Source organism: Eumetopias jubatus, unplaced genomic scaffold, assembly GCF_037043125.1.
Source record: "Eumetopias jubatus isolate StellerSeaLion01/CBP00866 unplaced genomic scaffold, mEumJub1_p1.0 scaffold_10, whole genome shotgun sequence".
Lineage (NCBI taxonomy): Eukaryota > Metazoa > Chordata > Mammalia > Carnivora > Otariidae > Eumetopias > Eumetopias jubatus.
This window is the reverse complement of record NW_028274816.1, coordinates 23,675,225-23,690,749: the sequence shown is the minus strand read 5'-3', so window position 1 is coordinate 23,690,749 and position 15,525 is coordinate 23,675,225. Positions and strand designations below refer to the sequence as shown.

Below are 15,525 nucleotides of genomic sequence, written 5' to 3'. Positions count from 1 at the left end.
ATGCAAATAGTGGCTGGTGGGACTCAGACCTACACTATCACTCTGCAGTCACAGTAAAGTCAGAGGCCATCAGAACCTGAAACACGTGTAATTTACTTTGAAATACTACAACCAAAAAAAAAATAGATGAAGCAAATCTGGCATAACGTTAATTATCAAAGAGACAAAAAAAAAAAAAAAAAACATTTTTTTCCAATAAAGGCCAAGATGCAAGAGAAACCAGCAGTTTGACCACTGCTGATGGGAGAGTAAATTGGCAGAACTTTTCTGGAGAGTAATCTTGCAATATGTGTCCAATGTCACAAGTATGTGAAAAATGCTTAAACCCAGCAAACCCATCTTCAATAATTTATCACAACTATCAAAATAGGCACAAAGATTTATAAACGTATAAGTTTACCATAGCATTATTTGTGACTATAAAATACTGAGAACAACCCCAATGTCCATCACACAACCACCTGAGAGACTACTACCAGGCAGTCACCAAAAACTACACTTTGGAAGAATAATTAAAACTATTTCAATATATTGGGGGCAGGGGTGCCTGGTTGGCACAGTCAGTTAAGTGTCCGACTCTTGGTTTCAGCTCAGGCTGTGATCTCAGGCATGTGAGATCAAGCCCCACGTCAGACTCCATGCTCAGCATGGAGTCAGCTTAAGATAGTGTGTCCCTCTGCCCCTCCCCACGCTCGCTCTCTAAATAAATAAATAAATAAATAAATAAATAAATAAATAAATAAATAAAATCTTTTTTTTTTAATAAAGGGCAAATACTGTATGATTTTACCTATATGAGGTACCTACTCAGATGCACAGAGACAGAAAATAGAATGGTGGGTGATGGAGGGAAGAGAGTGAATGAGTTGTTTGATGGGTACAGAGTTTGAGTTTGAAATTCTGGAGACAGATAGTGGAGACGGTTGCACAATGTGTATGTACTTAATTGCCACTACACTGTACACTTGAAAATGGTTAAGATGGTAAATTTTGTTAAGTGTATTTTATCACAGTTAGAAATATATACGTAAAGATATACTGAGGGGCGCCTGGCTGGCTCAGTCAGAAGAGTATGTGGACTCTTGATCTGGGGGTCGTAGGTTTGAGCCCTAAAATCCCCGTGCAGAGATTACTAAAAAAAAAAGTAAATAAATACATTTTTTTAAAAAGATATACTAATACATTTTAAAGAGTAAAAGGCAGGTTACAAAATATTATGTTTATGTATGGTCTCAATTTTGTTTCATTGATGTCTTATTTATATTTGCACACAGGAAAAAAAGGCTCAGAAAAATATATGTCAAAATGGTAGTAATTATCACTAAGTACTGTGGCTTACAGGAGAATTTTATTTTCTTTGTGTGTCTGTGTGCTTTTGTGTAATTTCCAGTTTTTCTACAAGCACTTTTATAATCAAAAGCAAAAGTATGTTGACGGAACAAATGAAGAAGGGAAAAAAAAAAGGACAGTCATACTGGCTGCTGACCCTCATGTGAGAATGTCCACAGGTATATTTCCAAATGACATAATAAATGTAATCCTCCTTGATAATCAAATTATAAAAGGCACGCCAGAGTTTGGGAAATAAAGACCAACTCAGAAGATAAACCATCAGGGAATGAAAAGAGAGGCATATTCCTGGTTTTAAACAATTCCTGAAGCTGGAGTGGGTTCACCACACCTCTGTGTGCCCAGCAGAAAGGGAAAGACCAGAGGAGCCTCCAATACCACTCGAGTGGCCTGTCAGAAAGGACAGGCTCAGAAAGAAAAAACCCTCGACTCAATGCAGCACTCTCCCTGGGACTCAACACTCCCCACCCCCACATCTCTCTTAAGCTAAATCCACTTTCAGAAAATATTTTCTAGACAGCAGACATCAAGAGTAAAAGGAGTCTTTCTTTCCGTGGCATTCCCTCACCACATATGGTACTGCTCTCAATAGAGGCTTTATGAGGGAGGGTCCAGATACCAAAACCATGGGTTATGCCACTGACCACAAGCAGCAATAAACAGACGTTAGGATTTAGATTTCCATGCAGCAGAGGCACCCTGAATAATTAAGACAGAGCTTCCATCACATTCCAACATTCGGTAAACGTTTACTGAGTCCCTACCGAGCACAAGGCACTATTTGTAACACCACCCCCCCCCACACACACACACACACACAAACATACGCCACTTCTTTGTTCTGCTCAAGGACTCAGACTAGGAAAGTAATGATTTAGGCTGGAGGCATGGGACAGTTTGATTCAACATGTCACATGTCACCTGGATTGGGAAAAGAGCAGAGGCAGAGGGAGAGCATTCAACCTCCAGAAAGGATCAAGGGGACACATCACTGCATCCCACCAGGAGAGCCTGGGGACAAAAGAGGCTGAATCCGGCAGTGCAGGGCTCTGGCCTTCCTAAACCTCCACGACCCATTCCACAGGGAACAGTCACGGCAGCCCCTGGTCCTGGAGGAAACTGCATCGCCAGGTCTATCCGTGGCGTGGGAGAGAAATCCAAGCCTTGGAATTCTTCTCCCCAACCCCACAAGTGAATCATGTCAGCCACCCCTTCATCATACGTACTTTTGCCCCCATTGTTCTTCAGGACATTGGAGAGGTTGACAGAGGCGGTGCCTAGCAGTTCATTTCTCAAAGTATGGCAGCTCCAGACCTTCAAATCTAGATGACTCTGGGCCGTGACATTCCTGGAAAACAAAAACTTGATTCATCACATCTGAGCACATTGGTCACTCCTACAACATAGAAGAAAACAGATAAACTTACTGCTGACATCTTGGAGGGAAGGGAGAAACCTCAAACAGGAAGACATTCACATGTGTACTCTCTCCCCTCCAAAGCTGACCCTGTAACCATCTAGCTAATAATGAACACTCTGTGAGCTCAATGATGTAGAAACACCTGGCGAGAGGTGCCCTGGGTACCAAAGGCAGAGGAGTTAGCGGGGTCACAGGAAAGCTGGATCTCCCACAACCCCGCTGGAGCACCTCCTCACTTTCCCCCTGGTTACTGCAAAGAGAAGGGACTTTCTCTTACAAAATGATGATTTCATTCCAGAGAAGCTCGGAGCTCCCAATTCGCTTCCCCGTCTTCTTGGTTTCACTGGGGAGTCCATCCACTGCCACCTCCACAAATGAGTTAATTCGAGGTTGACGATTATGCACCTTGGGTTTTGCTGACACCACTGGACGGGAAAGAAAGGAAAAGTCGAAGATGAGTCAGAGGGCTCCCAGCTGCCCCCCTGTGGCAGATGTTCCGCTCTTTTTTGTTGTTTCTTTTAAAAACTACGTTTGGTATTTTTTCTGATCCTAAAAAAAAATTACTTTTAAAAAAATGTGAGGGGCGCCTGGTTGGCTCAGTTGGTTGGGCAACTGCCTTCGGCTCAGGTCATGATCCTGGAGTCCTAGGATCAAGTCCCACATCGGGCTCCCTGCTTAGCAGGGAGTCTGCTTCTCCCTCTGACATTTCCCCCTCTTGTGCTCTCTCTCTCTCTCTCATTCTCTCAAATAAATAAAATCTTTAAAAAAAAATGTGAGGATATTTCAAAAATATGAAGCATAAGAAAAAAAGCACTCCTAACCTGAAAACACTGGGATAATTATCATTAAGATGTTGGCAAATCCAGACTTTCCAGACTCTCATCATCTTTTATGCCCCCAATTCTTTAAGAATTCTTCTCCCTCCAAAATCAATTCTAAATGGCTGCAATATGAGCCAATTGTATAGACATGCCATGATTTAGTTAACTATTCTTTCAGTGCTGAATAGATTACTTCCAATTTTTCACTCTGGGAAAATCATCATGAATGTATATATTTGCATACATTTCTCAGTGTTCCTCGAAATGATATGAATATTTTTTCTTCAAACTGCTTAATTCCTTTGCAAAAAGGATAAACCCATGTAGAGGCCAATATATCCATTTCACCACCATCATACTGAGTATTATGTTTTTTCACTATTTAGAAATCAGAAAGGTAAAAAAAAAAAATCATATAAATTAGGTAAGGTTTAACGAGCACTTATGACAGACACTAGGCTAGGCACACATCATCTAAATGAATCCTTTTTTCTTTTTTTTTTATTTTTTTATTGTTATGTTAATCACCATATATTACATCATTAGTTTTTGGTGCAGTATTCCATGATTCATTGTTTGTTCATAACACCCAGTGCTCCACGCAGAACGTGCCCTCCTCAATACCCATCACCAGGCTAACCCATCCCCCTACCCCCTCCCCTCTATCTAAATGAATCCTTAAAACAAACCCATGAGGCAGGGAATATATCATCACCCCCATTTCACCCAGAGGAAGCAGGCTTGGGGAAGTTAAGTCATTGCCCCAGGTGACAGAGCCTGGGAGCTTCAAACCAGGATGTGCACCCAGGCAACCTGACTCCCCACCACACTGTATGTCATTACCAGATTTTGCTTATTTGTTCTATTGCTGTTCTTCAATTACAAGTGAGGTTGTATGTTTTCCATGTGTTTGTTAGCCATCTGCATTTCCTATTCTATCTGTATCCTTCATGTGGCAGCACCTCTGATGTTTATTTGGTACCTGCGAGCCAAGCTGAACAAGTATGCAAGCATCTCTTAGAGCATATATTAGCCATGGTGGAAACTCCAGGTCACGGGGATGGAACACACCTAAGGTGTCTTCCATCCCATGCCCCAAATCAGAGCATGTGACTGGCATTTCTTACCCATGAGGCAAGACAGAGCTCCCCTCCAACAAGGTTTAGCAAACCTCTCCCTCCCAGACCCTTCTGAGAGGTGAGAGTCCTATCAGGGTCCACAACTTGACAAAGGACAAAACTACCTCTGGATTCTTTTAGCAATACCTGTCTTTTCCGGGCCCAAAGAACAGTAGAGAGCAAGTCAAAGAACAACAACAGCAAAAGTTGTGGCTAAGATTCAGAAGCAACAGGGGATGGTACGAGGAGAAACAGGTGGTGGTGGTGGGAAATGTGGTCCAGAGTAGAAAACAAGTACTTTTCACATAGACCAAGGTTAACTGAGGCCACCTGGTGGTGGGAGAGCAGCTCTGCACACAGAGCCTTAAAAAGGGGGGGGGAGGGAGGAGGACTAGTTATAATTATAGTCCTATCATTTTGAGCTAGACAGTTTCTTTGAAATCAACAAGTTCATAAGGAGGGCACATGATATAATGATTAGCACTTGGTATTATATAAGACTGATGAATCACTGAACTCTACCTCTGAAACTAATAATACACTATGTTAATTAATTGAATTTAAATTAAGAAAAAAAAAGAAACAAGTTCAAACCTTTCAGTTAATAGTTGAGCCAATTAAATAAGGTGCAGGGAGGTGAGATAATGAATCCAAAATCAGGGAGCTCCCAGGCCAATTCTCGGAACTCTGTTCTAATGTTTCCTTTTTTGTCCTCCTAGCTTTTTCCCCTAGGTTTTTTTGCTTGTTTGGAGGTTTATTTTTTGTTTTGGAGGGGGTGGGGTTTTTTGGTATCTTTACTGTCTTTTTTATTTTGACATAATTTCAGATGTTTAGAAAAGTTGCAACAAAAATACAAAGAATTCCTATAAGCCCTTCACCTAAGGGTCACCAAATATTAACTGGTTATAGTATTTGCTTTATTGCTTTTTTCTCTTCCCTGATTCTCTTTCATACACATACACATCTGTTCCTGAAACTTTGAGAGTGAGTTTTAGAAGATGCTGTGCCCCTTTTCTTCTAAACACTTCGGTGTGTATTTCTAAGAACAAAGACATTTTCTGATACCATAGTATAATTATCAACACGGAAAAATTTAACACCCTTTAAAACTATGATCTAATGTACAGACCTCATTTAAATTTTGTTAAATGTTCTATCAATGTCCATTATAGCAAAAGAGAAAAGAAATTTTTTTTTTTTTGGTCCAGGACCCAATCTAGGATTACATATTGCAGTTGGTAGTTTTATTTTGAAGTTTCCAATCTACAGAAAGGGTTAAAGAATAGGACAGTAAATAATTGTATACTCAGCAACAACTATCATTTTGCCCCACTTGCTTTTTCAAAAAGCATTTTTACGGGACACCTGGGTAGCTCAGTAGGTTAAGCATCTGCCTTCAGTTCAGGTTATGATCCCAGGGTCCTGGGATTGAGCCCCGCGCCAGTGGGCTTGAACTCACAACACAAAGATCAAAAGTCATGTGCTCTACCAACTGCGCCAGCTAGGTGCCCCACCACATTTGGGGTTTTGGTGTTGTTGTTTTTTTTCTATGTGTGTGTCTATATCATTGCTATTCAAGAGAAACTCAGTGATAAGGAAAAGTTCTATGCCAACACAGTCTAATGCATTGCCATGAGATACATGTGACTACTGAGGACTAGGAATATAGCTCTTATGACTGAGGATTTAAATTTTTAATTTAATTTTAATCTTAACATAAATAGTTCTATGTGGCTATAGTGGCTATCGTATTGCATAGCACAGGATACAAATATATGATATCCACGTCTATATATGTGCATGACTAGGCATATACCCACAAACTTTTTTTTTGGTAATCCACTTGAAAGTTGTAGATATCAAGACTTACCAATCCTAAATACTTCCAGAATACAACTCTTAAGAATAAGGATGTTCTAAACGTTGTACACTTGAAACTAATATAACACTGTATGTTAATTATACTTCAATTAAAAAAACAAACAAACAAAATGAGGGGTGCCTGGCTGGTTCAGTTGGTAGAGCATGCAACTCGATCTCAGGGTCATGAGTTTGAGCCCCATGCTGGGCATAGAACTTCCTTTAAAAAGGGGGGGGACCAGAAAAGCAGGCGCCTGGGTGGTTCAGTTGGTTAAACTCCAACTCCTGAACTCAGCTCAGGTTTTGATCTCAGGGTCGTGAGCTCAAGTCCTGAGTTGGGCTCCACGCTAGGCATGGAGCCTATTAAAAAAAAAAAAAAAGAAAGAAAGAAATGAAAGGGAAGGCATTTTCCCACCTAACCACACCATCATTATTATACCTGAAAAAAATTTAGTTAGTCCATCATTTGATATTCATTACATATCCAAATTTCCCCAATTTTTCCAAACATATTTGTTAGAGCTGTTTCCCCCAATCCAGGATCCCATCAGCATGAGCAAATTGCATTTGGTTGCTGGTTCCTTAATCTTTTAAAATCTAGAACGCTGGGCGCCTGGATGGCTCAGATGGTTAAGCGTCTGCCTTCGGCTCAGGTCATGATCCCAGGGTCCTGGGATCGAGTCCCGCATCGGGCTCCCTGCTCAGCAGGAAGCTTGCTTCTCCCTCTGCCTCTCTCTGTCTGTCTCTGTCTCTCATGAATAAATAAATAAAAGCTTTAAAAAAATAAAAAATAAAATCTAGAATGCTCTCCTTCTTTTTCCCTGACAATGATTTTTAAAGACTTCCACCAGCTGTCTCATATAATACACCAAATGCTATATTTTCCTGATTGTTTTCTTCATGATGAGATTCACAGTAAACATTTTTGTCAAGAATACTACATAGGTTACGTTGCATGTGTCTTACTATACACACTAGGTTGTCCTCCTATTGTGGATGCTAAGTTTGATCCTCTGGTTAATGTGGGGTCTATCGGGGTCACTCCACTGTAAAGATACATTTCCCCTTCATAAGTTATAATTAATCAGTGGGATGATTATTTTGAAAGTTTCTTGTTCTTAAAACACAAGCCAAATTAAAGGCCTCAACATTCAAGCAGATTTATCCAGAAAGTCTAGTTACTGTCTGATGAAATATAAATGGCAATTTCACATCTTCACATAGAATTTAGCTTTTAAAGTTAACAAATAAGGCAAAAAAAAAAAAATCACACATGGCCAAAATTATATCCTTGAAAAGCTCTTAGGAAGGCACAGAACAGAGTCTTTCAATAGGTTCCCACCAGCCAGCTTTGCTTTGTTGTGGTTTTCAGGGTTCAGTTTCTCAGTGTTTCTTGAGTTATGTATCAGATAAAATAGCTCACTCATGTTTAAGGACCTTGCTGTATTTTAAAAGTGTGTTTTAAAACTCTAGGACTGGGTGCCTGGGTGGCTCAGTTGGTTAAGCGACTGCCTTCGGCTCAGGTCATGATCCTGGAGTCCCAGGATCGAGTCCCTCAGCGGGGAGTCTGCTTCTCCCTCTGACCCTCCCCCTTCTCATGCTCTCTCTCTCTCTCATTCTGTCTCTCAAAATAAATAAATAAATAAAAATCTTTAAAACTCTAGGACTGCATGACAGAGAGGCATAAGGGAACTGAGGCAAAGAGAAGGAACAGCAAAGTCACCTCTCCCAAATTACACCACAGGCTCTCTCAAAGAAACACATGGGACGAGGAACCAGCCACAACAACTATTTTGTTATTTCGCTTTTTCTCTTTCTCCCCATATTTTCTTCAGTGGTATTACAGAATCCCTATAGGTTAAATGCATCTGTGTCAGATGCACCTGTATTATCAAGTTAGCTCGTTCCACGCTAGTAAAAATTCACACTGAGGAAAGGCAAACAGAAATCTCTACAAGTCAAATGTGCTCCTGAATAATATGGCCCCAAAACAGGGACTTTATTATGTCACCAGGTTCTATAGGCAGGCTTCTGTTTTAACCTAAACTTGGTAATTTTTAGACCAGGTAGTAAAATCTAAACGCCCAAGCTCGAAACCCTATGGAATTCACTCTAATGCTTCTCCCTCCTCAAGAGGGCTAGAGCAGACATGAGACAACAACAAAAATAATTAAAATGTATCAAGACTACTGTTTTTAAATCAGTAAGTAAATAAGAAACAGCAGAGAGAATATGAATACACAATCTACAGAATAGGAAATCCAAATTTCCCTTAAACATAGGATAAGATGTTAAACATCATTTATAATTAAAGAAATGTGAAATAAAACCGCTGAGAAAACAGTTATTTTGGGGTGCCTGGGTGGCTCAGTCGGGTAAGCGTCTGCCTTCGGCTCAGGTCATGATCCCGGGGTCCTGGGATCAAGCCCCGCATCGGGCTCCGTGATTAGCAGGAAGCCTACTTCTCCCTCTGCCCCTCGCCTTGCTTGCATTCCCTCTCTCGCTGTCTCTCTTTCCGTCAAAAAAATAAATAAAATCTTAAAAAAAAATAATAAAGTCTGACAACACATTGTGTTGGTAAAGATGTGGGGAAACAGGCACTCTCATGCACTCCTAGAAGAGTATTCCTTTCTAGGAAAGCAACCTGGCTCTCAAGATTACAAAACCATATCCCCCTTCATGTATCTTAGAATGTGTCTTAGAAACTGGTAATATTAGTTTCCTCCAAGCAGGGGCACTGAGCAGCTAGAGGAAAGGAAACCATTTTAAAGTATGTAGAAATGAATAAAATTTACATTTCAGAAATAATAATTTTAAAAAATGACAAGACGATTTTGCCTCCAAATGACCGTGTCTCTGAGAGGCCAGAGCTGTGATACTGAATGCTGTTCCCGGGTCACCCGGCATCTCTCAGCCCCGCGACTCTTCTGCAGAGCTAAGGCTACCAAAGCAACCTTCTGTCATCGAAGCAATATTCACTGACAGACCACTAAATGTCCGGCAATGTTCCATGTCACTGAGGTATCAAAAGGAACCAAAACAGACAAAATCACTATTCTACGTGCTCTCGCTCTCTCTCTCTCTCAAATAAATAAATCTTTAAAGAAAATAAAGCCATGAGGTTGGACAAGATCGCCTAGGGAGTAAGTATAGACAGAAAAGGGCCCTGAGGCACGAAGGAATCACCATTTTCAACAATTTTTGCCAAAAGTTCCTTTTATCCTTCTTAAGAACTCCACCTATAGGGACACCTGGGTGGCTCAGGTGTCTGAGCATCTGCCTTTGGCTCAGGTCATGATCTCAGGGTCTTGGGATTGTGCCCCACGTCTCATCTCAGACTCTCTGCTCAGTGGGTAGTCTCGTCTCCCCCTCTATCCCTCCCCGCCCCCCCACGTGTGCTCTCTCTCTCTCTCTGTTTCAAGTAAATAAATAAAATCTTTAAAAAGGAAGAATTCCTTTTTAAAAATTGCTGAGAAAACAGTTATCTGGAGCACCTGGCTGGCTCAGTCAGTGGAGCATGCGACTCTTGATCTCAGATTATGAGTTTGAGCCCTACATTGGGTGTAAATTTTACTTAAAAATAAAATACATATATAAAAAAAAAAAGAATTCCAGTTACATGGTAACCCTATGAGAATGAATAGTTACACTCTTCAGTTATTTCACAATACTTGGCTCTCAGACCAAGGTGTGGTATAATTCTACCTCTTCCCCATAGACTGGGCTGGACCTCGAATGGTAAACATTTCACATGGTGCCACTCACCTTTCAAAGTAAGCTGAGACTTCTCAAAAGGCAGGGCCACTCCTGCCCGGCTGGAGCTGGCAGATGCCATGTCATCACCAGAAAACTGCAAGACGAACAGCAGGAGGTTTAGAGAATATCTGAGAAGAGACTGACAAAACTGCAGCCATTTTTAATATCTGAGTTGAAAGAGAGGAACCGAGAAAATATAAACGTCCAGGCAACTTTGTACTACTTTTGTCAGGGTGGAGTCTGTCTTGTGATGACTACTGAGCCTAGACAGGTCTCTGCTGGCCTAGGAAGGGCACAGGACTATTACATCAACATATACAGGACAGAGCCTAACATAACACTTTCAAAAGGAAAGTCACAGTTCAACAATTTTTTAAAAATCCAATTTTTTAAATCGACAAAGGATATACAGATAGGGGCACCTGGGTGGCTCAGTCCGTTAAGTGTCCAACTCTTGATTTAGGCTCAGGTCATGATCTCAGGGTGGTGAGATTGAGACCACGGTCGGGCTCCACACGTGTGGAACCTGCTTGGGATTCTGTTTCCCTCTCCTTCTGCCCCTCCCCCCCCCACTCTCACGTGCACTCGCTCTCTAAAATAAAAACAAAGAATAAAAAAATAGTAAATAATAAATAGAAAGATATACAAATGGCGAATAAGCACATTCTAGACATCATTAGCCATCAGGCATCCCTGTCGCTCTATCTTGGCCAGAAGCATAAGTCTATCTTGCATTTTGAATGGATCTTTTACTCATATACAATTTTGTAACATCGTCCTTTGTCATTTGAAAAATATTGGTTCAGTGAGATTACAGATATTCCAAATGTTGACATATTTCATTATACCCTATCAAAAAAAGCACATTTGTGAATGTCACCACTGATCTCATCAAACAGATCTTTAAGTACCGGGAAAGTGTCAAGCTCTTAGTGGCAGATGCAAGTGTTCCAAAATCCTAATTTTCACTTAAAAACTCATATTTTATCATTGGCAACAAATACTGCCCGTTGTTTTCCTTCAAGTGACCGGCTCACTTCATTCATCTTCAACAAAATGTCTGCCAAATACCCAAATCTAGTAACTTCGTTTTTTTTAAGTAAAAATAGCATTTCATGAGAAAAGCAATTCAGCTCTCAATTCACACACACAAGTGCTTCTTCCCAAGACAACCATTATACTTGGGCGTACAGAAGGACTGTAGCCATATTTCCCATTTCATCACACAGAATATTAAAAAAAGATGTGCAGAAGAGTCGAGACTTAATAAAATTAATAATTTTTACTGCTTCGTCAAGCACATTCTGAAGTGAAACTGGCCCTTTTGTTCTCTTTTTACTGAGTCTACTGTGCTGAGGAATACAGGGACAACAGCTCAGATTCGTGGCACTGCCCGGATTCCAACGATGGCAACAACAATTGTACTCACCTTCGCTCTTGCACCATCAGTGCAAATGTAATCACAGTGGAGAAGGCAAATAAAGTTATCATAAAAACAGTTTTGATCTTGCAAAACCTTTTAAGGCTCAAGGGGCCAACAGAGGTCAAAGGATCCCACCTGAGAACTGCTACTGTAAAAACACTAACAAAGTCATCTTCTATTCAGCGTCATTAATACCTTCGTTCATTCTATTTGTTTCTGATCTCTCCTCCAACTTCCTATTCTGAAGAGTTGTTCAGCCTTAAAACACGGTTATTAAGTCACCACATTTCTCTAAGAATGGAAAACTTTTATTTGAGGATGAAATGTAGCTACCATGAAGTCACAATGATTTTGACATTTTTCCATAGCTGAAGTCAAATACTTTTATACTTCAAGATGTTAGCTAAAACAAAGCAATGTGCCTTATTATAAGGTATATGCAGTCCAAAAATTTTAAGTGGCTAGTTTTTTCTTGACTAGTCTGTACCAGGCATTCTACTTCAATCTTATATATGGAGCAGCAATGGAAACCTCTGAAAAGTTCCAGGGAGCATACAGGAATACGACACGGAAACTACTGGTAGTGAGTTCTTAAGACCAGACTTTTGTGTTATTAAGTCCAATGGTGAATTCTCAGTCTTCGTCTTATATAACCTACTGGCAGCATCTGACATGATGGATCGATCACTCTCTTCCTTGAAATGCTTTCTTCCCTTGGCTTCCAGGACATCACACCTGCCTGATGTTTCCCCCTGCCTCTCAGGCTGCTCCTTCTCTCCTCCTCAACCTCTAACCATCAGGGTGTCCCATGGCTCAGGCCTTGCATGTCTTCTGGTTATTTCATCTAGTCGTATAGCTTTAAATACTAGCCATTTGTTGACAATCCCAAATTGGTGTGTCCAGTACAAACTTCACCCTAGAACCTCAGACCCTCTTTGTCTAATGACAAAACTGATATTCTGATATTCCCCCTCAAACCAGCCTTCCGCATCTCAGTTAATGACGACTCCTTCCAGCCAGTGGCTCAGGCCAAAATTCTCGGGCTCATCTCCGCTTCTCCTTTCCCTCTCAAACCCCACATTCAATCTGTCGGTAAACCTGTTGGTTGCGGGCACCTGGGTGGCTCAGTCGGTTAAGTGTCCAACTCTTGATTTCAGCTCAGGTCATGATCTCAGGGTGGTGAGATCGAGCCCCATGTTGGGCTCCATGCTGAGCGGAGAGTCTGCTTGAGATTCTTTCCCTCTCCCTCTGCCCCTCCCCACCATGTTCTCTCTCTAAAATAAAATAAAAAATCTTTAAAACATATATGTAAATCCTCTTGGTTCTACCTTTAAAATATCCTCAAGTTCAAACATTTTCTCCACCTCTATTATCACTATCTTGGTCCAAAGTCCTGTGATCTCTTACCCAGATTATCTTTCTCCTGCTCAGACCCTCTGCCCCTTCAATCTAATCTCTACGCTCAGCAGATTGATTTTTTTTAATATGTATGTCAGATTATATCACTCTGCTATTCAAAACCATTCAGTGGCTTCCAGTCTACCTCAGAGTAAAAGTCAAAGTCCTTAAAATGGAGGCCCTGCATGATACAGTCCACACCCCTCTCTGACCTCACCTCTCTTTTCTCTCCCCACTTACTCCCTCCCCTGAAGCTACACAAGCCTCCTCACTGTTCCTTGAACGTGCAAGACATGCTACCCTATTGGACTTCTACCCTTTCCATCTAGAATGTTCTTTTCTCAGTTGTCCACCTATATGGTTTATTCCCTCACTACCTCAGGCATTTACTCAAAGGTCACTTTCTTAAGAGGTGCTCCTGGACCACCCTATTACCCTACCTTTCCACACACATTTGGACCCATCCTTCCCTATTTTACTTTTTCCCCCTAGCATTTATCACTGACATGATTCATATTGTATTGATTTACTGTATTTATTGTCTCTCTCTCTCTCCCCTAAAATGTAAGCTCCACGAGCACTGAAATGTGTGTCCCATCTGTTAGCCCTGTAGCCCCGGTGTCTAGAATGATGCCTGGCTCTTAATAGGAACTCCATAACTGTTTACCAAATGAATGAATCTGAGCACCATTGTCTGAAATTTAAAAGGATGATGTTGTGACTCCTTAGACTAAATCTGTTTTGGTAAAGCAATAAAAAGATCAACTCTCTCTTTCCACCTAGCAGACTAGCAAGACATTAGAAGTCTGAGAAAAAGTGTTGGGGAGAAGCCTTATACACTTCTGGGGGCAAATGAGATGGTACCTGGCAACCTCCGTAGAGTTAAAGATGCATATACTACACCTGGCAGGATTCCACCCCTAGGTCTCTGCCCCGGGAAAAATCTTCCAACACATGCCGAAGAAGCCATGTTCAAAGATGTTCATCACAACAATGTGTATAATAGCAAAAATTTGTCAACCAACTAAATGCCCATCAATGGGGGAATGAATAAACTGTGATATACCTATAAAATGGAATGGTATGTAATAGCTGAAATATATGAATTCAATCTACATGTACAAATCCCGAATTATAATGGTAAAAGGGGAAAAAAAAAAAGCAAGTGAAACCTAAGTGTAGTACGATGCCATTGGTATACACTTGAACTTACACAGAATCAGTTATATTGCTGTGGCAAGACATAAATGGAATAAAAGTATAAAAGCGTGGCTGGGGGCGCCTGGGTGGCTCAGTCGTTGGGTGTCTGCCTTCGGCTCAGGTCATGATCCCAGGGTCCTGGGATCGAGCCCCGCATCGAGCTCCCTGCTCGGCAGAGAGCCTGCTTCTCCCTCTCCCTCTGCCTGCCTCTCTGCCTACTTGTGCTCTCTCTATCTCTCTGTCAAATAAATACTTTAAAAAAAATAAAAGCGTGGCTGGGAAGTAACCACACTGAGGTGAGAAGAGAAGTTACCCCAGGGTACCACAGAAGGAAACATGCGTATTGATGTAAGGAGAGAGACCAAGAGGACTTCAAATGTATCTGCAACATTTTATCATTTAAAGAAAAAGTTCTGAAGCAAATATGGCAAAATGTTAATATTCATTAAATCCAGATGGTGGTTTTTATGACTGTTTGTTATCTTATTCTCTGAACCATTTTACATGTTTGATCTTTCTCATAATTTAACGATTATTTTAAAGGGGGGAAGATCATATCTTGAATAATGAAGGAAAGATTAATGATTATAAATTAAGCCTCAGGGCTTTCAGTAAAAGAGGTTAAAGCATTACAAGCAGGAAATCCATTATTTATAGACTTAAAAAATAAAAGAATATTTTTAAAATCTTTACATCTATTGGGACTCTCTCTTTCCTAAGGCAACTCAACTAAGGGTAGTTTTACTGTAACATGTCCTCCCTGAGCTTTACTCTTTTTAGCCTGTGGCCTGAACTCAAGAGAATTCAAGAGAATGAAACTGGCACCTCCCACAGGGCCTGTTAAATGGGAGGAAGACCAAACCTCTTGATCTATATACTTCACGGCCCCCAGACAAAATCAATCAGATAAATTCTAAAGAAGGCTCAGAAGGAAGAAAGCCAACTGGGAAAGCGGAGAAACAAAGTAACACGTTTTCTTTCTCCAGTGGCTTTCATGATTACAGTCCAGTGTTTATTAACAATAACCAGTGTTATGTGGGGCACTGTCTGTCTTTCCAGATCCAATCAGGAAAATACCACCTTGATATTACAAGGTAGGTATTTTGAACTGTGAGATCTCTCCAACCATGTACAAAAAAAAGTAACCATTACTAGAGAAGAGAAGTCAGATCCCACCCC

At 40.9% G+C, this 15,525-nt stretch overlaps 1 protein-coding gene across 2 annotated transcripts in view; it reads right to left on the bottom strand.

Annotated features, from left to right (window-relative positions):
* Positions 1–15,525, bottom strand: part of WWP2 (WW domain containing E3 ubiquitin protein ligase 2) — a 142,450-nt gene that overhangs the window by 110,674 nt on the left and 16,251 nt on the right. For both annotated transcript variants that reach the window (XM_028091849.2, XM_088027460.1), the window contains exons 2-4: positions 10,335–10,419; positions 3,048–3,195; positions 2,577–2,698 (exon numbers count right to left, since the gene is read on the bottom strand). In XM_028091849.2, the coding sequence (XP_027947650.1) occupies positions 2,577–2,698; positions 3,048–3,195; positions 10,335–10,404 (340 nt within the window). In that variant the 5' untranslated portion in view covers positions 10,405–10,419. The remainder of the gene's footprint in view (positions 1–2,576; positions 2,699–3,047; positions 3,196–10,334; positions 10,420–15,525) is intronic.